This window comes from Salvelinus namaycush, chromosome 4 (assembly GCF_016432855.1).
Source record: "Salvelinus namaycush isolate Seneca chromosome 4, SaNama_1.0, whole genome shotgun sequence".
In the NCBI taxonomy this organism is placed as follows: Eukaryota; Metazoa; Chordata; class Actinopteri; order Salmoniformes; family Salmonidae; genus Salvelinus; species Salvelinus namaycush.
This window is the reverse complement of record NC_052310.1, coordinates 65,172,013-65,199,625: the sequence shown is the minus strand read 5'-3', so window position 1 is coordinate 65,199,625 and position 27,613 is coordinate 65,172,013. Positions and strand designations below refer to the sequence as shown.

The 27,613-nt window shown below is 41.9% G+C and overlaps 1 protein-coding gene across 1 annotated transcript in view; it reads right to left on the bottom strand.

Annotated features, from left to right (window-relative positions):
• Positions 1-15,412: 15,412 nt before the first annotated feature.
• LOC120046735 (calcium-activated potassium channel subunit alpha-1-like) overlaps positions 15,413-27,613 on the bottom strand; it is a 220,540-nt gene continuing 208,339 nt past the window's right edge. Inside the window, exons 24-28 of the mRNA XM_038992204.1 lie at positions 24,571-24,701; positions 23,294-23,488; positions 22,808-22,935; positions 22,367-22,588; positions 15,413-15,434 (exon numbers count right to left, since the gene is read on the bottom strand). Of these exons, the coding sequence (XP_038848132.1) occupies positions 15,413-15,434; positions 22,367-22,588; positions 22,808-22,935; positions 23,294-23,488; positions 24,571-24,701 (698 nt within the window). The remainder of the gene's footprint in view (positions 15,435-22,366; positions 22,589-22,807; positions 22,936-23,293; positions 23,489-24,570; positions 24,702-27,613) is intronic.

The window sequence follows — 27,613 nt, the reverse complement described above, 5'->3', positions numbered from 1 at the left end:
ATACATCCACAGGTACACCTCCAATTGACTCAAATTATGTAAATTGCCTATCAGAAGCTTCTAAAGCCATGACATCATTTTCTGGAATTTTCCAAGCTGTTTAAAGTCACAGTCAACTCAGAGTATGTAAACTTCTGACCCACTGGAATTGTTATACAGTGAATTATAAGTGAAATAATCTGTCTGTAAACAATTGTTGGAAAAATTACTTGTGTCATGCACAATGTAGATGTCCTAACCGACTTGCCAAAACTATAGTTTGTTAACAAGAAATTTGTGGAGTGGTTGAAAAACGAGTTTTAATGACTCCAACCTAAGTGTATGTAAACTTCCGACTTCAACTGTATACCCACAGACAGATAATATATATAAAATTGAATTTCATTGGTCGCGTATACATATTTGCAGATGTTATTGCAGGTGCAGCAAAATGTTTGTTTCTAGCTCCAACAGTGCAGTAATATAGGATGAGCCATGACTAGAATATAGAATATACTGTACATATATTGTGGGTAAAACAGAATATAAACACTGTGTACATAGGGCAGTAAGGTGCAGGGTAGAGTACCGGGTGGTAGCCGGCTAGTAACAGTGACTAAAGTTCAGGGCAGGGTACTGGGTGGAGGCCGGCTCGTGGTGACTATTTCACAGTCTGATGGCCTTGAGATAGAAACTGTTTCTCAGTCTCTCGGGTCCCAGCTTTGATGCACCTGTACTGTCTACGCCTTCTAGATGATAGCGGGGTGAACAGGCTGTGGCTTGGGTGGCTGATGATCTTCTTATAGAGGGCTCTACATATTCCCAGAGATTACCTACTATTACCTACTATTACCTACACAATCTTCTCCATAGTAGTATTAAACAATCCATAATTCCCTTAACTGTGGCTATGTGTGTTCCAAATTGCACCCTATTCCCCATATAGTGTACTATAAAAGTAGTGCACTGTATAGGGGATGAGGTGCCATTTGGGACACAGATGCTGTGTTCAGTAATCAGACACAGCCCTCTAGTGTCTTCTGCCTGTCTCTCCTGACTCCTCTGGCCCTGTCAGCTTCTCCTAGTGTTGCTTCAATCTCACAGTCACTCTGAGCTGAGCAGTCAAGTAGATGCTGACATGATTGCCTTTAAGCAGCGCCTCTTGTCCCCATCCCTCTTCTATCCCTCTCTGTCTTCCCCTCTCTTTTCCTCCCCTCTCTTCTCCTCCCCGCTCTTCTCCTTCCCTCCCCTCCTCTCCCCCCTACCCTCCTCCACCCCTACTCCTCTCCTGCCCTCTCCTCCTCCCCCTCCTCTCCTCCCTTACTCTCATCATCAGTGACACACAGCTGCAGCCAGACAGGCCAGGCACCTCTTGTGACAGTAAGAGCACCATGATGGATTGCCCTGCCAAAACTGCTGATCAAAGGGGGTCAAAAGTCAAATCTGGGGCTGCACTATCTGAGCATGTGCAAGAGAGATAGGTTGCACTGGGCATGTGAAATAATTAGATAGGCAGTGGAGCTCTTGTTACAAAAAACTCAGTGAAATCTGAATTTGTATGAATTTTGGTTTTTGGAATTGAATGTTGGAATTGAATGTGTTTATTTAATCTTTATTTTGTATATTTTTTAGTTAATTTGATCAAAGACACATTTTGAATAAGTGAACTGTGAACATGAACAGCTGAGCTGGAGTACTTGGTCTTTGGGTTCAGAGGTGTTATGGAGTGCAGTTTTATTAGTGTTTGTCTGATCGAGGAACATGGCTTATGTTTACAGACAACTGGCACAGACAGTCATAGGAGGAAGATACCAAAATGTGCACCTCACCCTCTCTCCCCTCTTTCCCCCACACACACACACACACACACACGCATAACAGTATATAAACATAAAATGTAATCTACGCCCTGGTCTGGCTGAATAGGCACTCTACTGAAAAGAGCAGACATTTAAAAGTTTGTGACATGTGTCACAGTAGCATTGACCCAGTGGTAGTGATGTATTGTAGGTAGAGATGACAGCATCCCAGCCACTGAAGATAACTCTGGGACATGCCAAATTTGGTATGTGTCACATACTATCGTTGTCACAGCCACGCATCTCAACAAGATGCAGAGGTATTCCTGTACGTAAACAGCATCATTAAAACGGTCATGTTTTTACCAAGAGACATTTTTTGTTGTTGAGAGATTACATGGTTAAAGGATTTATTTCAGTGATAATACCCGAGAAGCCAGTGTTTGGAGGAAGTCGAAGTCGAGGGCCGGCAAACCGTGCAAATATATCCTCCAAACACCGGCTTCCAGGGCATTATCACTTTTATACAACGGGTTGCCAACATATTCAAATAATGATTGACATATTTTCATCAAAAACTTTATTTTGATGAATTTATTCATACTATTTCATCCTTGCACAAGATATAGTCCAGACACAAATCTAGGGTTGCTACCCAAGCCGTCTAGATGGTTTAAGGATTTTTATATATATATATATATATTTATATTGGATGCCTTCCTAATTTGGGGTTTAAACATTTAACAAATGTACTAATATTGGATAGACTATTAGCATACATTTTGCTGAGGGGATATGTTCTTTGGAGAAAAGTTGTAATATTCTAGCTGTGCCACTAGAGATGCTGGTTCGAGTCCATGCTCTATTGCAGCCAGCTGCGACCGAGAGACCAATGGAGCGGCGCACAATTGGCCCAGCGTCGTCCGGGTTATGTGAGGGTTTGGCCGGCAGGGATGTCCTTGTCCCATCGCGCTCTAGCAACTCCTGTGGCGGGCCGAACGCAGTGCACGCTGACACGGTTGCCAGGTGTATGGTGTTTCCTCCGACACATTGGTGTGGCTGGCTTCCGGGTTAAGTGGGCATTGTGTCAAGAAGCAGTGCGGCTTGGTTGGGTCGTGTTTTCGGGGGACGCACGGCTCTCGGTCTTCGCCTCTCCCAAGTCCGTACGGGAGTTGCAATGATGAGACAAGACTGTAACTACCAATTGGATACCGCGAAATAGGGGAGAAAAAATTGGTAAAATAATCTAAAAATATATATATATTATGTCCACCCACATTATCTCAGGGATACACTATGTGCCTTGTATCTCACAAAGAATATGAAAATTACATCTTTATGGAAGAACTGACCCAGTCATCATCCCCCAGGTCGTAGACCTACTCCATCAATAAGAGTCAGACATACAGTAGTGCACTACATAGGGAATAGGTTACCATTTGGTACGAGTCTGATTTCAAGCCTGGTTTCAGATTAGCAACATTTATCACTGTGAGAGAAGATGGTATAATTAGCTTGTCAGTCTACTTTAGGCTGAGCTAGCGCCCGGCTAGCGCTCTGCGGGAAGAAGGATGGACTGCATGCCAAAGGACCTGACAGCCAGTCGATAATGTGGCAATTAATGTCATAAATAATTCTAAAGCCAATTATTTCAGAATGGACCCTGCGCTCTCAAAAAAGCACTGTATTTGCTATCCTTTCCCTTCTAGCAGACGGGGTCGATTTTTTCCCCTTCTACATATGGGACTAATAAAGCCATATGGCAGGGTTCACCAACTGACAGTGGTTTGATTTGGCCCCCAAAGTTATCTGAGAATTTAAACAAATAAATGAAAGACTAAAAACACCAGGAAATCAGCTCCAAATGATTTTGATGTTGTCCCACGCATAATACAGACACGTGATCGTATACAAATGTAAACAATGTTCGAAATTATTATGTTTTAGTCAAATATCATATCTGCTTCTTGCGGTCAACGTGCAGTCTACAGATTATTTGTAATTATGTTCCAGCCCCCTGTTCTCATGTTCTTACGTGTATTTGTACAGTCAACACAAACATACATTTAATTTGAGAATGCCTAATATACTGTGTGTGTGTGGACGTGTGTGTGTGTGTGGACGTGTGTGTGTGGACGTGTGTGTGGATGTGTGTGTACGGACGTGTGTGTGTGTGTGTGTGGACATGTGTGTACGGACGTGTGTGTGTGTGTGTGTGTGGACGTGTTCCCACAAGAATAGTAAATGAACAAACATTTGACCAGCTGGGGACATTTTGTTAGTCGCCACAAGGTCAAATGCTATTTCTAGGGGGTTTAGGGTTAAAGTTAGAATTAGGTTTAGTTCTAGGGTTAGGTTTAGGGTTACGGTTAGATCTTCGGGATAAGGTTAGGGGTTAGGGAAAATAGGATTTTGAATGGGACTGAATTGTGTCCCCCCACAAGGTTAGTTATACAAGAGAGAGTGTGTGTGTGTATGTGTGTGTGTGTGTGTGTGTGTGTGTGTGTGTGTGTGTGTGTGTGTGTGTGTGTGTGTGTGTGTGTGTGTGTGTGTGTGTGTGTGTGTGTGTGTGTGTGTGTGTGTGTTGGTGGTATCATTATTTCTTTGTCATATTTTCTAATACATTTCTGTTGAAATTGGAAAATGTCAAAACATATATTGTTAATACGGGTATCAAACGACTGTTTTCATCCAAATTAAAGTGCCTCATCTCCTCTCATTGTCCGCTCATAACAGAATGGTTTGTCAAGTTCATAAATAATGTGAGTCGATAATTTAATGGGAATAGCAGTTAAATATATCAGATGCATCTCTAAATCCTTCCGGAAGGCCTTGAGACGGAGGGTCAAGCTGGGTGGTAATATATAGAGTAGACTGTGATGTCTGAAGGTCGTGTCAGTTCTCTTCTACATAATGCATGGATCGTGTAACTCCGACTGACTCCAATCTCCTGAACCTGAACCTTGGAATGAGCATTTTACTAAGTAAATCAGCCAACATGATGGCATTTCTATTAACCCACCAATGTGCTACTGACACATGCATGAATCATGAATCATATCATATCTTACAAATTATAAATCATGTTTACTACTACATAGGGTGAGGGGTAAATGTTATTAGATACATACCGCCATCTGTTTGCAGTTATGGCTAATTTATTTTTAGCGCAGTAGTAAGTAATAAAATGGAGTGTTGTCTTTTAGAGGGTTGGGAGTAATAACAACTGGGAAGGAGGGTAAATGGAGGGCACTGGTATAATCAATCTAGCATATACTCATTCAGAATATAACTAATGTACTTGTACTGAATAGTGTCTTTGGCACATTGAATTTTACCGTGAATTTGACCAGATTATACGAAATAACTTGAATATTGACTGTACAGTATAGTTAAAACAGTAATATTCATTATCAAGAGGTCCAAATGCAACATGATAAATCATTACTTCAGGAGATGTACAATAGCCTATATATGTAAAACAAATATACTTCCCACATTGTCTTCTCAAGGTACACTGTAAAAAAAAAAATCCTGTTGTTTTACGGTAACTTACTGGCAGCAAGTTACCTGTAAATTACTGTAAAAGAAAGTACAGTATATAACCGTAATTTCCCCCCAAAACTGTGGTTTAACAGTACATTACTATAAAGTACTTCCTTTACAGTAATGTACTGTTAAACCAAAATGTAACCCTATGAGGTTTATATTTTGTCTGTGAAGCAGTGTAGTCTTCTCTGTAGTATTGGATATGTTCAATTTTATTGAATGTGTAATATGTTGCATTATATCTCACTGTACTGTAAATGCCTACTGTACGCCCTATAGGGTTTATATGTTATATTTGAAGAGGTTTACACACCCCCAGGACACTGGTTCAAGCATTGAGGTAGCAGAGCTTTGATTTATGCATGCAAGCACTGAAACAAAGGAGTGGAACATTTTGACCTTTCCAGAAAACACAAAGGGTTCAGGGCCAACCAACGGTGCCTCAGAGGCAAACTGTACCCTTGTAAACCAGCAGGGGGGACTTGGCATACCACAGGGATCAAATGTTTATCTGCTACCGTTTGTACCGCTCAAATTGTACCAGTTGAAAAAGGGAAGAACTGAATCTCCTTGTCTGTCTTTGCTACACCGTTCTTTTTTTCCTTCCATGTATGCTTCACCTTTATTATTTAGATTTATTTTTTCATAAATGCTTTCTTTTTTATATAATATAAGAGTCAAAAATAGGAGAAAAGGAAGTGATAGTGGAAGTAATAAAAATGAAAACATCATTTTACTTTACTAATTATACTCAAGTTGGGTTTATTGAATTGTTTTAAAATGGTTGCAAGGTCCACTACTGTACAGGTCCCGTATTGTTCAACCCCTCTGCTTGCGTGCAGCCAGGTCTGACAAGAGAGGATCCTTCTGTTCTCATTCCTTTCTGTATCAGACAGGAACCTAATGCAAAATGAATGTGGCCCATGGCATAAATGGTGGTAGAGCTTGGCACAGAAGATCTCTGTTCAAAAAGCCTTGGAACATCTGTGTAAACACATGGCTTTTTTTCAACGATGTAGACAATGTTCTCATAGCCTTAAGATAGATGTCTGGGGCAATATACATTGCCCTGAGGCTGTACTCTACTGTACCAGGCTGGCACTCAACATCTGTAAAACACTCAGATCTACTTGCAATATCCAAGCATTATCGTAGGGTGTAGTGGAATATCCAAGCATTATAGCAGGGTACAGTAGAATTAAGACTTGGGTCTTAATTTGGAGTCTTTGTTCATAAAAATATTTTCTTAAACATTCAGCTTATTAGTCTAATGAACGAAAAACAGTGTCGACTTTGTACAGTAAAAAACAAGTCCCCACACTATTTCAATATTAGGATTTTCTTCCTAATATTTTAGGTGGTGTAGTTCTCCACTAATGCATATAATTAATTGTCAATATAAAGATACGCAGACCTTTGATCTATTGAATAACAATAGTTTCAGACATTCAGAAGAAATAACATGGTCTGAAAAGACACGGGTGGTTTTATAAAGGTCATATCTGTGGGCTTATGTGCGTTTGTAATCCAAACAAAAAGGAACAAGAAATACCAGTGAACGATAACAACCTCATAGAAACCTGCTCCTCCTTCCTTTGTTGTTGTTCTTCTTCTGTGTTTCTGTTAATAATAGCCCAAGGTAAAGATTTATCTGCTGTTGACAATTTACTTCAGCTTCAAATAAAGCAGCCAAGGTCACTTTTTCCTTCCCCTTTTTTTCTCCTTCTGTGGGCTGCCGGTCCCCACAGGATTAAATTGTCATGTCCTTCTAATAGACAGCACAGGGAATCATTAGTCCTGCTCAGCTGTCTGACTGATAGGCTTTTCAGGCCTATCACCAGAGTGTCTGTCTGTGTCCAAAATAGCACCCTATTCCCTACACTGTGCACTACTGTTGACCAGGGCCCATAGGGAAACACATAGGGCTCGTCAAATGCAGTGCACTATGTGGGGAATAAGGTGCAATTTGGGACGCAGGCACAGCCATAGGCCTCCCCTCCCTCCCCCTCAGCCAGCCAGCCATTATTGACACTGTGTCAGGGCTGAGAGGAGGATGGCTTAATCAGGCAGGACACTCAACATTGATTTGACAAGCCTGGCGTAATGACCTCCTTGTTTTGGTAAAGGATCACTGTTTATCCAGGATGGCATTGATGCACTAAGAGCCACCGCCTAGCTAGCTAGCTCGCCTACTGCATTGTCATGGAAACTATTATCACTAGAGGCTGCATGGCTAGCTCTGCTCTGGTGTGTGTGTGTGTGCTCTGATGCTGCTCTGGCAGTGATCTCAGTAACCAACAATCCCGTATTTCAGTAGTGCATAGGGATTAGGGTACCATTTGGGGACGCACACTGAGTGTGCTTCAGTAGCCGCGACAGCCATGGTGGATCAGTGCAATCAACAGCCCCTCTGGTTCCCTCGAGCCTCTGAGGTGTCAGACAGTAAATATTATTGGCATGCTGACAGTCCCCCGCCGAGCCAGGGTGTGTAAAAACGTTAATAAGCAACATGATGGGCCCACTTCATCCCAAGGTGAGAACGTGGAGACTGTCTTATCAACTATTATCCACAGGCTGCACTGAGACAGCCAAGCCTCCCCTGTCAGATGATTTGTCTGGCAATCGCAAAGGGGGGAATTCAGACACAGAGTTACACGCTTGTAAATGGAAATGTATTCCCTTTTTATGCTTTCTCTCTGCGCGTATTCTGACCTTGAACTTAAGCATGAGGAAACCCATGTGACAGTCAGCTTTTCCTTTGGGGTGGAGATGAAAGAAATAAAGGTGTGGCTACAGATACGCCGTATTCTGACCTGGACTTAATTCCCTCATTCCACCACCTTTATGCGTGAGGAAACCATGAATAAGGTCCAGCACCTGTCGGTTCAAAGTGGAAAAACATCTACACTTAATAACAGCGTTCTCCTTGCACTGTAATGTATACAATTGATAAGCGCTAGGTAAATGAGTAATCTGTTTGGAGAAGGGGATTGTAATTACAAATAGAAATTGTTTTAGATGATTTTTTCTTATGATCACTGGAGACATGTGAAACCAGTCATATGGAAGCAAACTGAAAATCATATCAAAATGGAATGTATTGCAAACCCTTTTTCACAGCGAAGTAGGCAATAACTAGCTGTGCCGTTATTCAGAATTGTTATTGTTTGTCTTCATAATTTGCAGGGATGAAATTTGGAGATCCAATCCATTGGCTTCTGATGTGATCTTCCTGTCCGGGTTGGCGCCCCCCTTGGGTTTGTGCCGTGGGGGAGATCTTCATGGGCTATACTCAGCCTTGTCTCAGGGTAGTAGGTTGGTGGTTAAAGATATCCCTCTAGTGTTGTGGAGGCTGTGCTTTGGCAAAGTGGGTGGGGTTATATCCTGCCCGTTTGACCCTGTCCGGGGGTATCGTCGGACAGGGCAACAGTGTCTCCCGACCCAACCTGTCTCAGCATCCAGTATTTATGCTGCAATAGTTTGTGTCGGGGGGCTAGGGTCAGTCTGTTATATCTGGAGTATTTCTCCTGTCTTATCCGGTGTCCTGTGTGAATTTAAGTATGCTCCCTTTTATTCTCCCTCTCTTGTTCTGTTTCTCTTTCTCTCTCTCTTTCTTCTCTCGGAGGACCTGAGCCCTAGGACCATGCATCAGGACTACCTGGCCTGATGACTCTTTGCTGTCCCCAGTCCACCTGGTTATGCTGCTGCTCCGGTTTCAACTGTTCTACCTGTGGCTATGGAACCCTGACCTGTTCACTGGACATGCTACCTTGTCCCGGACATGCTCTCTCTCTACCGCACCTGCTGTCTCTAACTCTGAATGATCGGCTATGAAAAGCCAACTGACATTTACTCCTGAGGTGCTGACCTATTGCAACCTCTACAACGACTGTGATTATTATTATCTGACCCTGCTGGTCATCTATGAACGTTTGAACATCTTGGCCATGTTCTGTTATAATCTCCACCCAGCACAGCCAGAAGAGGACTGGCCACCCCTCAGAGCCTGGTTCATCTGTAGGTTTCTTCCAAGGTTCCGGCCTTTCTAGGGAGTTTTTCCTAGCCACCGTGCTTCTACATCTGCATTGATTGCTGTTTGGTTTCTGTACAGCACTTTGTGACATTGGCTGATGTAAAATGGGCTTTATAAGTACATTTGATTGATATATTGTAGCGCCCAACCTACCGTGTTGATTTATGCGCTCTACAATGTTTTAACTATATGCTATATCATGTTAAATATTAGCCACTATTGGGAGACAGTAATACCAACATACATTTATAACTGTCACTTTAGTGTCCTTCCATTTGTAGCCTACATTTTGCATCATTCCATTCCATTCTGTTAACCTTTCGTTCCTTTGTCACGTCCGTGTAGTTTTTCCTGAGGGTCGCTAGCAATAGTGGATCATATTACGTTGCGCAATAATTATAGAACTCAGATCACACATAGCAGTTTGAACCTGCAGCCTGGCGCACGGTTCAAGACGACTGCACTGCTGTCATTACAGTTCAATGCTTAGTGAGGATTATTATGGTAGATTTATAGGACTGTTTAACCCCTATTGTACTGTACACTTGTCTCACCTTCCAATATTTCATGGATTTAACTTAAATATGGAAACTTTCAGGATTAATCAAACCACTGTCTTTTGCTTCATCAATATATTTTGTTCATAAAGGCTCAACAAACCAGTTTTTTATGATTCATAAATACTTTCCTAACCCTAAAATCATTTACAAGATCAGAGTATTTTTTAAATCTACCAATTGATACTGAAACGGAGACGAATATTCGTATATTTAGATAGTTTCTTTCATTGATCCCTAATATTCTGAACCTCTTCTCTTAATATTCTAGTGAGTCTGTCAACAAAATTCGAATTAAAGGTACACCGTATTTAAAGAGCATTTTAAGACCTGCATAAGGTAAATCTGAATACCTGGAAACACCAAGACAAAAGTAACACTTATGTGAGAATGTGATTCATTGACTACAGCTCAGCGTTCAACACAAGTGCCCTCAAAGCTCATCACTAAGCTAAGGACCCTGGGACTAAACACCTCCCTCTGCAACTGGATTCTAGACTTCCTGACAGGCCGCCCCCAGGTGGTAAGGGTAAGTAACAACACATCCTCAACACGGGGTTCCCTCAGGGGTGTGTGCTCAGTCCCCTCCTGTACTCCCTGTTCACTCATGACTGCATGGCGAGGCATGGCTCCAACACCATCATTAAGTTTGCCGACCACAACTGTGGTAGGCCTGATCACCGACAATGACGAGACAGCCTATAGGGAGGAGGTCAGTGACCTGGCCGTTTGGTGCCAGGACAACAACCTGTCCCTCAACGTGATCAAGACAAAGGAGATGCTTGTGGACTACAGGAAAAGGAGGACCAAGCACGCCCCCATTATCAACGACAAGGCTGTAGTGGAGCAGGTTGAGCGCTTCAAGTTCATGGTGTCCACATCACCAACAAACTAACATGGTCCAAGCACACCAAGACAGTCGTGAAGAGGGCATGACAAAACCTTCAGTCTCAGGAGACTGAAAATATTTGGCATGGGTCCTCAGATCTTCTGAAGGTTCTACAGTTGCACCATCGAGAGCATCCTGACTGGTTACATCACTGCCTGGTATGGCAACTGCTCGGCTTCCGACCGCAAGGCACTACAGAGGGTAGTCCGTACGGCCCTGTACTTCACTGGGGCCAAGCTTCCTGCCATCCAGGACCTCTACACCAGGCGGTGTTAGAGGAAGGCCCTAAAAATTGTCAAAAACTCCAGCCACCCTAGTTATAGACTGTTCTCTCTGCTACCGCACGGCAAGCGGTACCGGAGCGCCAAGTCTAGGTCTAAACAGTTCTACCGCCAAGCAATAAGACTCCTGAACATCTAATCAAATGGCTACCCAGACTATTTGCATTGTCCCCCCCTTTTACACTGCTGCTACTCTGTTTATTATCTATGCATAGTCATTTTAATAACTCTACTGTACTGACATGTACATATTACCTAAATTACCTCGACTAACCGGTGCCCCCGCACATTGACTCTGTACCGGTACCCCCTGTGCATAGCCTTGCTATTGTTATTTTACTTCTGCTATTTAATATTTGTCACTTTTATTGATAATTTTTGGGGGGTATTTTTGCTTAAAACTGCATTGTTGGTTAAGGGCTTGTAATTAAGCATTTCACTGTAAGGTGTATTCGACGCACATTTGATTTGATTTGGAATACCAACTACTGAGAAGTGCATTGGAAAGTGTAAGTAGGAAAAACATACATTACCTATATCTGAATTTGCCCCAAAATGCCTTGTGTATACTAGAATATATAGCCTAGAAGCTACAGTATGCTGGACTGTATTCCTCTTAAAATGGAGTTGATATTTCATATGTACAATATAATTAGTAATTCAATTATTAGGGATCCCCCCACCTAAAAACAAATACAAGATCACAAATAACAATATGACATAGAACACAATACATCAGTTTTTTTAATTTGTGAAAATACAAAATTAAATCATGTACAACTTATTTACAATCCTTAAAAAGACAATATACTGTATTTAGCATTGGATATTGTATGTAGAGATGTAGGACCTTAATTTGATAGTAGTGTATTTGAGGTTCAAAAAGGCTTCTGAAGTTTGTAGTTTCCACTTTGAAATTTCAGACTTGATTTTCCCTAAAGCAACATTTTCATAATGTCCATGAATTCTTATACACATAATTCACATTTCCTTTTGCTGCAGGATTATTTCGTTGCTGTAGCAAACTGTCTCAAATTAAGATTCTACATCTGTATGACATAGTCAGAAATATAAATGTAGCACTTGTCATCGTGTCCACAAATCAAAGTGTTAAAATATACAAACAAAACAAGCTAAACTGCAATGCCAATCTCCTCTTCACCCAACATCTATAAACGCAATAGGAATAATTCACTAAAGCTTTGTATTGACTTCTTGAAAGGACCAAGAAGTAAACATAGAACATTTTATTTCGCAGTTACTAAGTAAATGCCTAATTTCAATGTTAGTTTAAGACTTTTTAACTCTCATTATTCGTTACAATGCTAATTATCTTCAGGGAATCTGTACATTCCCAATAACCTTTTGCAATTCAATATCACATATTTCCAAGAATTTACATGATTTGAAATGTAATTTATACGGTTTGAAATGTCTCTATGACTAGATATGACACGCCCTTCTTTAGCAATAGCAATATACATGCCCTGTTTCTATATAATCCCTATCTTAATAAACCACTTTCTCTACAGTGGGTCTTTAGCCAGAGTTGTCCTTTGACCTAAACACTGCCCGGCACATTGCTGGCACAGAGGCACGGAAATCTTGGGTGTTCCCCCATGTCAGCAAAATGCCACACCATTTCTTTCTTCAGATTACTGACTTTTCTGTCTCTTTAGAGTCATGTACTGCTTTGTATTGTATGCAGACAGAAAATAGATTAACACATATGGTTATGGTTTATGGACATGACAAATTGGTGAACAGTTTGAGTGTCAGTTGTGTTACACCAAAACATGAGAAACTGGCATTAAAAAGTTTTGTACTGTAGTTAGCCAAATGCTTCCTTTATGATTCAGCTGTTTTGGGGTATATCTACAGAAAATCCTTGACCTTCTTCTACAGTCTGAGTATAGCACTGGGACTGGTCATGGAGAACATCCAAGCTACTCTAGTGCCTCCATGCTAAGCAGTGCTTACAGCCAAAGGAGGATCCGTCTACAGGTATAGCTCTGGTCCAGGGGGTTAATGCGCATTCCTCTACTAACAGAGAGTTGCAGAGGCTGTAAGATTGGTGAGTGGGTTCAGGGGTCAGGGGTTGTTGTAGTTGCGCGATGGTACCAGAGCTACAGATATATATACCCACTTCATACGATATGTGGCTTTCTCATTCTTTCACCTAATTCCTGGTGATAATTAACATAATTTACAGTATAACCCTCCCTGTGCTTCCAGGTAAGTCTATTAAGGTAATTAAGGTATAGGTAGGGTTATACAGGTAGGGTTATACAGTATAACCTAATCCAATAGGTAGGCCTATTAGTTAAGGTAATTAAGGTCCGTTCATCTTATTAGCTGCTCGGTTAGCTTACTGAACATCCTCCAAAACAGCTTCATCATACTTGGGTTATAGCATTATGTCGCTATAATGACAGGTCAAATGTATTGGGAATATGGTTTATTTTGTATTTCCAGTGTCATTCCACCCACATCTCATATTCCAGTATATTTGTTGGACATTGATATCAAAGCTAAAAAGGCAGGAAGCATCCTGTAGATTAGAAGAAGCAAAAACAAACTGGCCAATCGAAATAAGGCTTGGGCCAATACAATAAAATGTACTATTTTGACATGAATGTTGACAATCAATCACAAATATAGTCTTGTGAATTTACTCTTATTAAATGACGATCCACAAAGTGGAAATCAAAATCGATAACAATATAATTCTGGTGGGACTGCATTTAACAAAAAATACCATATACCCTTTTACAAACTTTGTTATGTATTGTATCTTACCAGGCATGTCAAAAACACATGGACCCAAAGCGTACGACTTTCCAATACTGGATACATGTCAGTCTTGAAACACCATTCTACAAATGAAAGTAAAAAAATGAAAATGCTTTCAATGGCAAATAATTTGTCCCGATTCATAACAATCTAATATAATGTTTCATCATATGTAATCTTGTGTTGCGTTGCTATCTATTCTGACTGAAGCGACCCTCATTCTCCAAAATGGGTAAATGATGGAGTCTGGTCACTAAGGAGGAACTGGCTGTGCAAACTACATGGCTGAGTGTTAACGTTAGTGACTGACTGATTGTACATTTGATTGATATATGATTGTATTTATGTATATTACGTTGCTTCATTTATATATAAATATATCTATTATGTTACTGTATGTACTGTACATATGAACTGGAAAAAGGTTGTCCTTTTCCAAGAGGTTAGTTTGTACTGATGTGATCAGTAACTGGTGACTGATGAAGAAGGAATCTGAGGGAGAATACTGAATGATGTTTTCCCATGCAAACACCCCATTCGGCCCAACTATTCCTTTGTTCTCTGGAGTTCTATGTTAAAAGAATGCTTCGGGATTTTGGCAATGAGGCCCTATATCTACTTCCTCAGAGTGGATACCATTTTTATGTCTCTGCATGCAGTTTGAAGGAAGTTGCTAACTGCTAGCATGCTAGCACGCTAGCAGATAGCGCAGATAGCGCAATGACTGGGAGTCTATGTGTAACGCTAGTTAGCATTGGCTCGTGAAACTACCTCAAACTTCCTTCATACTGGACACAGAGACATAAAAATGTTATCCACGAGTTCATCTGACTCTGGGGGAAATATATACAATCCCAAAGTATCCCTTTAAAGCTAGAATCTTTACTTGAAATAATAAAGCGGTCAACCCTTTTTGGGGGGGGGGGGTAAAAAAGCTGAGGGATGGGCCTGGAGAAATGTAACCACTCTCAAATTCAGAGAGAGAGCTATGGATGGAAGGACTGACCAGCCAAAATATCAACATTACAGTTTTTACCATGTTTTGAGGCTATACAGTATTTGTTTACATTTACATTGTTTACAAACATTGGAGTAAAACAAACATATATTTTGGGTTCTGATGGGGTACGACAGTTGAACTAAGCTCATGAGGCAAGTCTAAGTTATATTCTTCAAGATTCAATGGGTATATATCATTAAAGCAACTAAAGATTCTCGCTTTAAGGTGTTCTTCAGGTTCCAGTTCCACGGGTTCTAGGTGTACTTCCATGTGTTCTCTAGGTGGGTTCTAGATGTTCTTGGTTTCTAGTTCCAAGTGTTTTCCCCAGGTGTTCTACAGGTGGGTTCTACTGTAGGTGTCAACATGGGGTTCTGTAGTTCAGCATTCGTCCTCCACCTCTCTGATGGATGGAATATGGTTGTTGGTGGATTTGTAAGGGTTCTGGTTGACCTGGTGGTTGGCTGTGTGACTACTGTGACTAGTACTCATTGGCTTGATGTGAATGTTCCTGTGGTAGGCCGCGTTCTCAGGCTCATCTGTAAACCATGTCTTTTCTGAGAAGCAACAGAGAAATCAAACAGTTAATGGTTTGTGGATGTTACTGGTTCCGTCTTAAATGTCACCCTATTCCCTATTACAGTGCACCTTCTTTTGACCAGAGCCCATAGGGGATTGGTCAAAAGTAGTGCACTAGGGAATAAGGTGCCACTTGGAATGCAATCACTGTTTACCAAAATGTCTAAGTGATTAAAAGGCTATATCATAAGCATTCCAAATCAGTACTGTTTAAGCTGAATGGGACCTAATGTCAGATAGCAAGCTATCTTTATAGAATAGTTTACCATGCTGTTGTGTGTGTCAGTGGTCATGCAATGCAAATATCATAATGTACCGCCACCGTACAATAGTCTACAACAATCAATGCATTCAGCTCTGGGTCAGCTGGGATGGCTGAAATGGACTCATAGGTTGCGTCCCTAATGGCACCCTAATCCTTAATAGTGCACTACTTTTGACCCAGCGCTTTATGGGCCCTGGTCAAAAGTAGTGCACTTTAAAGGGAATAGGGTCCCATTTGGGATCCACCCAAAATCGATAATGTTTATATTCAAGATTTAAAATCATTCAAAAGTAATATTGCTTTATGAGGGGCTTCAGGCTTTGGCTTGATGCAACCTGCCTTGTGTGGATCAAATTAGAACTACAAGACCAACTGACGGTTGATTTGAAAGCCGTACTGTATATATTAAATTATGAAATTACTTATTCAATGACATTGTCCTAACAAGTGTACTTTCACAGAAGTATCTGGTGGTTAGTGTAGAAAGATCCATAATGGCTGAAGTATCTGGTGGTTAGTGTAGAAAGATCCATAATGGCTGAAGTATCTGGTGGTTAGTGTAGAAAGATCCATAATGGCTGAAGTATCTGGTGGTTAGTGTAGAAAGATCCATAATGGCTGAAGTATCTGGTGGTTAGTGTAGAAAGATCCATAATGGCTGAAGTATCTGGTGGTTAGTGTAGAAAGATCCATAATGGCTGAAGTATCTGGTGGTTAGTGTAGAAAGATCCATAATGGCTGAAGTATCTGGTGGTTAGTGTAGAAAGATCCATAATGGCTGAAGTATCTGGTGGTTAGTGTAGAAAGATCCATAATGGCTGAAGTATCTGGTGGTTAGTGTAGAAAGATCCATAATGGCTGAAGTATCTGGTGGTTAGTGTAGAAAGATCCATAATGGCTGAAGTATCTGGTGGTTAGTGTAGAAAGATCCATAATGGCTGAAGTATCTGGTGGTTAGTGTAGAAAGATCCATAATGGCTGAAGTATCTGGTGGTTAGTGTAGAAAGATCCATAATGGCTGAAGTATCTGGTGGTTAGTGTATAAAGATCCATAATGGCTGAAAGGATTTACTCTACTTTGACTGACTTTACTTGACTGACTTTACTTGTTTACTTTATTGTCCCCATCTGGAAAATGTGTTTGCTATTTACTTTGTCTGAAAACAAGTCAAAGTGGCATCAAACCATTTGGTGTGATCATATGAACTACTCCATAATGTAGTATTTAAGAGGGACTGATGACGAGCTTATAGTCATGCAGGTCTGGGATGCTGTCGGGCGTTGCAGCATTTATTTTGGAAACACCAGAAGCTTCTTTGCTTTCATTTAGAAAGCAAAAAAAAAAGTCAACAAGTGCATGACTTTGATGCATTATCTACTTCATGCATATGCATTCATCGCATCCATACCTTGGCCCATTTTATTCATCCTTGTTGCACTTTAGAAAAACAAGTGTGAACTACGCATGTAAGACAAATAGACATCATACATTGTATAACCATATGTCTAATAACCATTCTAAATGTGCTAGGATGAAACTTAAAGGGGTTCTTCAGGATTTTGTATCTACTTCCTCTGAGTCAGATGAACTCGTGTATACCATGTTTATGTCTCTGTGTCCATTATGAAGGAAGTTAGAGGTAGTTTCGAGAGCCAATGCTAACTAGCGTTAGCGCAATGCCTGGAAATCTATAGGTATCTACTAGCATGGGTATCTACGAGTTAATCTGATGCTGGAGCAGTAGATAAAAGGGCCTCATTGCCAAAATCCCAAAGTATTCCTTTAAGGATTTTGGGCACTGACCAGCCAGGCTAGTAGATCACAAATTCATGTCCAAAATCTGTGCCATGCGATATTTGAACATTTCACTGGCCTGGCTGGCTAGTTTGTCATATTTCTACTAGCCCAGTATAAAAAGTTTGAGCCTCAGCCTAGCTTAATATCCATCCCTAAAAAAGTTTGAACACATCAAAGTGTATTACGGTAACATGGTTCCAATTCATTTGCTTATAATTTGATAAATTGATGTTACAGCATGTACGCTACATTGGTATACAAATGCAAAGCAACTATAGAATGTCCATGCTTGTTTCCACAGCGTTCAGAGAGTTCTCCATGCTACTGTTTAAATGGTCCTCTTTTTGATTTCACTGTAATTAAAAAAAGATATGAAAAGCATGCAACATCCAAACTTAATATATCTAAAATAGGCATTCGCCTATATTAAAACACTAAAATAAGTATGCTATGTAAGACCAAAAAATATGCAAGATAAATAAAAACAAGCTTGTAAGTATATTTGTAGTCTCACCTACAGTACTAACCATTGTAGCACTCACTCAGCAACCTCAGTAACTGTTAAAGATATCCTGTAAACCCACACTTAAACTTCAGTATTCTCAAGGAGATCACACACAAATGATCTCTCAGTATGCAGTATGTGTGAGTAGTTCCTTGTTTAGAGATTACAAGTGTAGTATTGCATTATATTCAGCTGGGTAACACTTTATATTAAGGAGCCTTGGCTTAATAAACCATTTATAAACAGCATGTGACGCCTAGAATTGGGGTGAGTTGCTGTCGGGAGTGTTCTGGAATCCAATGGGCTGCTTTAGCATTAGTTAGCCTAGCATGCTGATGGAAAAGGCAGTTTAATAAAAAAACGAGTATTATTTCAATCTTCTCGATTTCGCGGATTGGATAATGGGATAATTAGGAGTCCAGTGACACCTTCCATCCTGCAGTGAAAACATAGTGGCATATGATCGTTTTGACCTGTATAGTTTTTTGGGCCTTTTCACCCAGCTTTGTCCCAGCCAGCAAGAATGAAGTCCTCCACAATAGCATGGGGCTTGCCTGTCCTAGCCACTCGGTAGCTCACCATATAAGACGCTTCTAGACCCTTCTTATTAATGGTATCTGTTGCTTTTATACACGTCTTACTACTCCCGTGGCTTATTTTTCAAATTGCCATGTTTTGTTTCTAAATGTCTGCACAAGAGTTTCATTGAGTTGTGAGATAGTACTTTTGCACATATAACACACTGTGGCTGAAGAAAGGCACTACTCCTAATATAAGTGAACCCCAAATCAGTTCTCATCATATAGTATTAGTATTAGCAGTACTACCAGTAGAGCTGGTATGTGTCTCTATGGACACAGGCCTTACTTTTTTTAACCATTTATCAATTTTCGAGCAAATGGATTGAGCAGCAGCTACGTTTGGCTACATACGGATCGTTAGTGGAATTCCCGCGAAAAAGTAACGGTTAATGTGATTGGATGTTAATTATTTAACTAGGCTACCTGTACTTGACATTGTGCTGTTATTTCGCTGAACACGAGATGGTTTAATTTTATTTTTGGCAGTGAAACGGGGCTACTCAAACCTCACCCAAATGTATAGTCCCTTTGGAAAATATAAATGGACTGTTTGAAAATGTGAAAAAAAAATATATATATTATTAATTTAAAATAAATTTAAAATCACATTATTATTTGGCGTACCCCCGACGGCATTGCCCAGTTTGGGAATACCTGACATAGATAAATACATTTATAAATATGTTTATAAATAGTGAGTCAAACCATTAATCAACCATTAACACATGCCTTATAAATAATCTGATGAGTTGACAATAACTGCTTTATAACTGGTTTATTAGTACACTGGTAGTACATTATAAATTATTTTGAAATTGTGACATACTATGATCAAACACCTTATTAATTATCTTAACTCAGTAATAAATAATTAAAATGCTTAAATGCCTATTTACAGATTGCTTATTGACATTTACAAATATAGGAACAATGATTAATAAATGTAAGTAAACTGTTTATAAATGGTTTATTAAGGGATCTTAATATCAAGTGTTACCTTCTGCTGTTATCAGCGCTTGAATCGGGATGAAAAAAGGAGCAGGAGCTGTCTTTTTCCAAGTCGGTCCATTAAACCATGTTCGGCGAAATTCAAAAATTACATTATGCTATAGAGACCTCTGATTATTCACTGTTACGGGTTCATACACATTTTCAATGACATCTCCATGACTTTTAACCAAATTTGCATGACTATTATTATAGTCTACATGAAAAAGTAAGCATTATTGACACTGGAAGGCTGCTTACTGTTGCCATCCTTGATATGAAATATTAAAACCAAATACTTCTGTCTTAAAAAAATTATTCCCTCGTTCAATGAATCAGGGATCAAATGGATAAGGTATCTAACTAGACATCTTTATATACAGTACCAGTCAAAAAGTTTGGACACACATACTCATTGCAGGGTTTTTCTTTATTTTGACTATTTTCTACATTGTAGAATAATAGTGAAGACATCACAGCTACGAAATAACACATACGGAATCATGTAGTAACCAAAAAAGTGTTAAACAAATCAAAATATATTTGAGATTCATCAAAGTAGCCACCCTTTACCTTGATGACAGCTTTGTACACTCTTGGCATTCTCTCAACCAGCTTCATGAAGTAGTCGCCTGGAATGCATTTAAATTAACAGGTGTGCATTGCTAAAAGTACATTTGTGGAATTTCTTTCCTTCTTAATGTGTTTGAGCCAATAAGTTGTGTTGTGACAAGGTAGGGATGGTATACAGAAGATATCCCTATTTGGTAAAAGACCAAGTCCATATTATGGCAAGAACAGCTCAAACAAGCAAAGAGAAACGACAGTCCACCATTACTTTAAGACATGAATGTCAATCAATCCAGAACTTTTCAAGAACTTTGAAAGTTTCTTCAAGTGCAGTCGCAAAAACCACCAAGCGCTATGATGAAACTGGCTCTCATGAGGACCGCCACAGCAAAGAAAGACACAGAGTTACCTCTGCTGCAGAGGATAAGTTCATTAGAGTTACCAGCTTCATAAATTGAAGTGATTTACTTAGAATTCAAGGCACACTTAACCAGCATGGCTACCCCAACATTCCATCCCATCTGGATTGCGCTTAGTGGGACTATCATTTGTTTTTCAACAGAACAATGACCCAACACACCTCCAGGCTTTGTGTATTGTAATTGACAAAGAAGGAGAGTGATGGAGTGCTGCATCAGATGACCTGGCCTCCACAATCACCCGACCTCAACCCAATTGAGATGGTTTGGGATGAGTTGGACCGCAGAGTGATGGAAAAGCATTCCAGTTGAAGCTGGTTGAGAGAATGCCAAGAGTGTGCAAAGCTGTCATCAAGGCAAAGGATGGCTACTTTGAAGAATCTAAAATCCAAAATATAGTTTGATTGTTAAACACTTTTTGGGTTACTACATGATTCCATATGTGTTATTTCATAGTTTTGATGTCTTCACTATTATTATATTATTATAAAATAGTAAAATATAGAAAAACCCTTGAATGAGTAGTTTGACTGGTATTGTATAAGGCTCAGATATGACTGTTTCAGGGGAGATAACTGTTTAATACATTTACATATAAGTAATTTAGCAGATGCTCTTATCCAGAGCGACTAACAGTAGGGAATGCATACATTTTCATACTTTTCCGTAGAGGGGAATCCCAGCTTTCCTACGGTGCAGATGTATTTAGGCTATCTATAGTGCCGGTGGAAAGGCGACAACTACATTAATGCTTAGTTAGCTATAATTAAATAGCGACATAACTGCTACAAGTTATGTTTTGAATTGGCCATCTAGTTAGTCTGTTGTCTGTCATTATTTTATACCTGCTCCTGAAATGTTGCGCTCTCTCTCCTCGGGCAATAGCCCACTCACACTGGCACTCATGCAGCACCACAGACATGCACTGAAGGGTCATTCAGATAATGGCTGATATGTCATTTTTTAATTGATTGCTCATATTTAAAAGTGTGCTTTCATGATTTACATTAACAACAATTATGAAACTAATTTCCATGACCTTACAAACCTTAATTTGACAACTTGGAACTGCGCATCATGCCGTTCAGCCTGGCACATTTTCAATCTGCACAAGTCTACTGTCACACGCAGATTCACTGACTAGCGGCAAATAGACTTGAACAAAGAGGAATCAGAAAAATTAATGCCCACTCTCCCTTGCTATTATTCAATGCAGATCCTGCCTGCATTCCACTTTGATCAAACTTTTTTGCCTTGGTGTGGGAATCTGGGCCGGCAACATGCTATTTTGTTTTATAGAGGAGCCGGTACGCAATTCCCCAAATATTAGAAGTGCCGGTACAGCGCTCCGGACAGCTCTGGCCCAAGTCAAGCACTGGCTGTCATCATCGACTTAAGGCACTTCGGTAGCCATTTTGATTTCTATGTTATAGACCCATTGATGTCGATCAGTGAGAAGAAACCGGATAGGACACTTGACAACAGTTAAGACAGTTCACATTGCATTACTCAACAAACACAAACACAGAGAATCAGACAAACATGGTTACGTCCCAAATGGCACCCTATTCCCTGAACCCTAAAAGCAACAATCTTTTTTCTTTTTTTGCCCCCAAATTGGTAATGATTTAAAAGAGACACTAACTGTCAAGCAGTAACACTCTTTATTTTATTAACCTTTTGTACCATAAATGAAATGGCCAATAGGGCTCTGGTCAAAAGTAGTGTACTATATAGAGAATAGGGTACCATTTGGGATGCAACCATCTTTAGAGGGGTACATACTTCTGTTTGTCCCGTGAGTCCCTGCTCTTGGCGCGGTTGGTACGGTTGGTGGCAGTGAGAGAATGGACGGAGGAGCTCTTTTTGCTGGAAGAATGGGAGGAGTGGGAGCTGTGGGAGAGGCTGGCCCTGGACTGACCCGCATTGTGGTCAAACTGCATCAGGCAGAAGATCAGGTCTGATGGCACCAACTCAAAACCATATGGCGGATTGGTTATCACATACCTAAAGAGGAAAGAGCCAGTGATGAGTCATCAATACAGATGATCTACTATTGATTTATCCCCAGAAATTATCAACCAGATGCCAAAGCTGGTTGAAATGACGTAATTACAACCATATTACAACGGTTGACATCTAGTTGTAATGATGTCGTTGCAACCAGTTTTGCCTTCTGGGTAGTGGACATTCTGCCAACAGTAATTTAAGCTACAACATACTCACCGTTTAGTGCATTGACTTGTATGACTTTGTGTGTTTAAATGTGCGTCTCTTAATCGATAAATTCCGAAGCACAGCATGTTGTAAGTTTTTAAAGCTTTACAAAATAAGTCACCGTAGCAACCACCATCCTGTAAGGCAGAGAAGCAGAACATTTCATACGGAGTTTTGATATTTCACACACGTTTGTCAAATGATACAGATCTCAATAAAAAATCTGATAAAAATACATATATTTCTTAATGTGAATGAAAGGTGTATTTACATATGAATATAGTATATCTCCCTCAAAATGAATTTCATTATAAACATGTCCACTGTTTGTATGGTTCAGCATTTGCTATGATAGGGGTCACAGGCCTGGATATATCATATCACCCAGCCATCTCCACATGCCTTGTTCTCCCCTACTGGCCTCGATGAGCAAACAGCCCTGAAGGACTTCTCTCTACTGCAAGCCGAGGTGACAAAACACAACCAGTCACTTACTCCCAAGTCAGCGAAAGGCCCGTCGTACAAGGCTAGCTGTGCCACACGACACCTGTCCCGGTTAGCGAGGGTCTGCGGCGTGCTGTAGCCTCCTCGTAATGCGTTCTCCTCCGCCAACAGACCCTCCAGCTCCGGAGTGGCCCCCCCTGTTACCAGCGTCCGGATCAGGGTGAGGATATTATCATTGAAGTATGTCTGAAAGGATGAAGGAGAAGGAGAGAGAGCAAGAGAGAGAGAGAGAGGGAGTATCCTTAAGCAAAGCAAACCCAGCCAAAGTCACAGCTGAATCCACTCAAAGTGCCATGCAGCCTGAAGAGAAAGTGCTATCTAACCCTGGCCTGTCTCTTCACGTCACCCTGTACCCAGACAGAACAAACAGGATATTCCAATTACTGCAGGTTACTCTCTCTCTCACTCCTCTCCATTCACGTCCATCAGACAGAGCTACAGTGACTTGTTCCTACACATTCATGCTGTTGAAGTACTCTTAGGAGTGGTAAGATCGGGAACGAAAGGTTTAGCTGGATAGAGAAGAGACGACAGTAGAGTAGCAGTGGTGGGATAATAAATATGTAACAACCTCCTTTTAGTCAGTTACACCAATGTAGACTAGAGAACATGTTCAGGCCTTTTGATTTCTCTGTCCCTTCTTCCTAATATCATGCACATCTTGATCACTGCTTTGTTCACCATTAGTGAGCCTGTACTGTGATGTCTGCCGCTTTCTAACGCTGTAGACTATAGAGGCTACAGCTGTCTCTCTGTCTGTCTGTCCTTGTTTGTTCTACACAGGGACATGTCCCCTGGCTGGGCCGCTGTCAGGGCTCCAGAGCAGAATGATGGACGAGGCCAATCTATTAAGTAGCATGACCTTTGTCTACAGTGAATCGCACTTGAAGGCAGCTTCTCAGTCAATGTGAAAGGTAGACAGATGAAGCCATCATACCAGGTAAAGTGCCAGGCTTTCGTGTCTGTCTTCCTGGAGCTTTTTAAACACTGGGACATAAAATGCAATTGTACCAATGGGATTCCACTAAGACCTTGCTTGATATGATGATGTCTGTATAGATACCTTTTTCGTTAAAAACATCTATAGTTACACCTTCCTAACCAATATTTTCATTACGCCTTTAGGTTATGAAATGTCTAAACCACAAGCACTTTGCGTTATCAACTGGGGTCCGAACCCGGGTCTCTGGCGAGCCCACTGAGCGAAAGCCTAGCCAATCGCTCAGGGGAGCCAACACAAGCCTTCAGGTCTGGGTTTTGTGTCTTACCGCACTCATCAGGGAATCCAGCACACTGACTGCGAAGGCCGTCCCACAGGCGAAGGGCTGAGTGAGGTACAATTCTGTGTCAGGGTCATCATCATCATCCTGGTCCAGGAACTGAACATTGGAGTCATTCACTGGTGGAGAAAGACATACAAATAGGAACTTATTGATGTGTATGCTACTACAGTATCATGGTATAGCATGAAACACATGCTGTTGACTTTGCCAGTAACATGCCGACTAGACCGGCCAGGTTGCGTGCGTGAGCATTGCAACACATACATGTTATTCACTCATTTCATTCAAACTGCTCGTGCGTCAACGGGCAGTTTGGATGCGCTGATGCGCTGTAAGTCCCGCCTTTCCCATCTACTCATTGGTTTTCCCAAGCATACTAACCCACGTGGGTGATTGAAAGATGAATGTGGAGAGATTAATCCTCGACTAACCTGTGCCCCCGCACATTGACTCTGTACCGGTACCCTCTGTATATAACCTCGCTACTGTTATTTTACTGCTGCTCTTTAAGTATTTTGTACTTATCTATTTTTTACTTAACACTTATTTTTCTTAAAACTGCATTGTTGGTTAAGGGCTTGTAAGTAAGCATTTTACTGTAAGGTCTACACCTGTTGTACTCGGCTGTCACGTTCCTGACCTGTTTTCTGTTAGTTTTGTATGTGTTAGTTGGTCAGGACGTGAGTTTGGGTGGGCAGTCTATGTTTTCTGTTTCTATGTTGGTTTAAAGGGTGACCTGATATGGCTCTCAATTAGAGGCAGGTGGTTTTCATTTCCTCTGATTGAGAGTCATATTAAGGTAGGTGTTTTCACACTGTTTGTTGTGGGTGGTTGTCTATGTCAGTGTGTAGTGGTCAGTGTCAGCACCATTTTGTTTATATAGCTTCACGGTCGTCAGTTTGTTGTTTTGTTTCATTCATTGCTCTTCTCTAATAAAAAGAGAATGTATTTCTCACACGCTGCGTTTTGGTCCTCGCTTCAAAGTCAAGACGATCGTGACAGAATTACCCACCTCTCCAGAACCAAGCAGCGCAAGTTCGAGCAGCGGCCAAGAGATCAGGACTCATGGACTTGGGAGGAAGTATTAGAGGGAAAAGGACACTGGGCGCACATTGGGGAATATCGCCGCGCTCGTGAGGAGATGGAGGCAGCGAGAGCCCAACAGCGGTGGTATGAGGAGGCAGCTAGGAGACGTGGCTGGAAGCCGGAGAATCAAGCTCAAGACCGGAGATATGAAGGTACACGGCTAGCAAGGAAGCCCGAGAAGAAACCCCAAAAATTTCTTGGGGGGGGGCTAAGAGGTAGTGGGCCGAGGGCAGGTAGGAGACCTGCGCCCACTTCCCAGGCTAACCGTGGAGAGCGGGAGTACGGGCAGACACCGTGTTACGCAGTAGAGCGCACGGTGTCTCCTGTACGTGTGCATAGCCCGGTGCGGGTTATTCCACCTCCCCACACTGGTAGGGCTAGATTGAGCATTGAGCCAAGTGCCATGAAGCCGGCTCTACATATCTGGCCACCAGTACGTCTCCTTGGGCCGGCATACATGGCACCAGCCTTACGCATGGTGTCCCCGGTTCGCCTACATAGCCCGGTGCGGGTTATTCCACCTCCCCGCACTGGTCGGGCGACGGGGAGCATTCAACCAGGTAAGGTTGGGCAGGCTCAAGAACACAGTTGCCTCCATCATTCTTAAATGGAAGAAGTTTGGAACCACCAAGACTCTTCCTAGAGCTGGCCGTCCGGCCAAACTGAGCAGTCGGGGGAGAAGGGCCTTCGTCATGGAGGTGACCAAGAACCTGATGGTCACTCTGACCGAGCTCTAGAGTTCCTCTGTGGGGATGGGAGAACCTTCCAGAAGGACAACCATCTCTGCAGCACTCCCCCAATGTACATTACAGAAGACTGAAATATAACAAATCCGTCTCCCCAGCGCCGTCTGAGCCATCCGTCTCCCCAGCGCCGTCTGAGCCATCCGTCTGTCCCGAGCCATTAGAGCCGCCCGTCTGTCCCGAGCCGTCAGAGCCGTTAGTCAGTCAGGAGCCGCTAGAGCCATTCATCAGTCAGGATCTGCCAGAGCCGCCAACCAGACAGGATCTGCCAGAGCCGCCAACCAGACAGGATCTGCCAGAGCCGCCAACCAGACAGGATCTGCCAGAGCCGCCAACCAGACAGGATCTGCCAGAGCCGCCAACCAGACAGGATCTGCCAGAGCCGTCAGCGAGCCATGAGCGTCCAGAGCCGTCAGCCAGCCATGAGCGTCCAGAGCCGTCAGCCAGCCATGAGCGTCCAGAGCCGTCAGCCAGCCATGAGCGTCCAGAGCCGTCAGCCAGCCATGAGCGTCCAGAGCCGTCAGCCAGCCATGAGCGTCCAGAGCCGTCAGCTAGTCATGAGCGTCCAGAGCTGCCATGTATCCAGAACTGCCACTCAGTCCAGAGCTGTCTCTCTGTCCGGAGCTGCCCTTCAGTCCGGAGTTGCCCCTCTATCCTGAGCTACCTCTCTATCCTGAGCTACCTCTCTATCCTGACCTACCTCTCTATCCTGACCTACCTCTCTGTCCTGAGCTACCTTGTCCCGGAGCTGTCCCTTATTTTGGTGTTGCCTCTTATATTAGGTGGGTGGAATAGGAGGGTGGTCATTCTGATGGGGAGAAGTAAGCTGGGATTGACTATGGTGGGGTGGGGACCTCGCCCAGAGCCTGAGCCACCATCGTGGTCAGATGCCCACCCAGACCCTCCCCTAGACTTTGTGCTGGTGCGCCCGGAGTTCGCACCTTGAGGGGGGGGTTATGTCACGTTCCTGACCTGTTTTCTGTTAGTTTTGTATGTGTTAGTTGGTCAGGACGTGAGTTTGGGTGGGCAGTCTATGTTTTCTGTTTCTATGTTGGTTTAAAGGGTGACCTGATATGGCTCTCAATTAGAGGCAGGTGGTTTTCATTTCCTCTGATTGAGAGTCATATTAAGGTAGGTGTTTTCACACTGTTTGTTGTGGGTGGTTGTCTCCTGTGTCTGTGTTTGTTTGCACCATACGG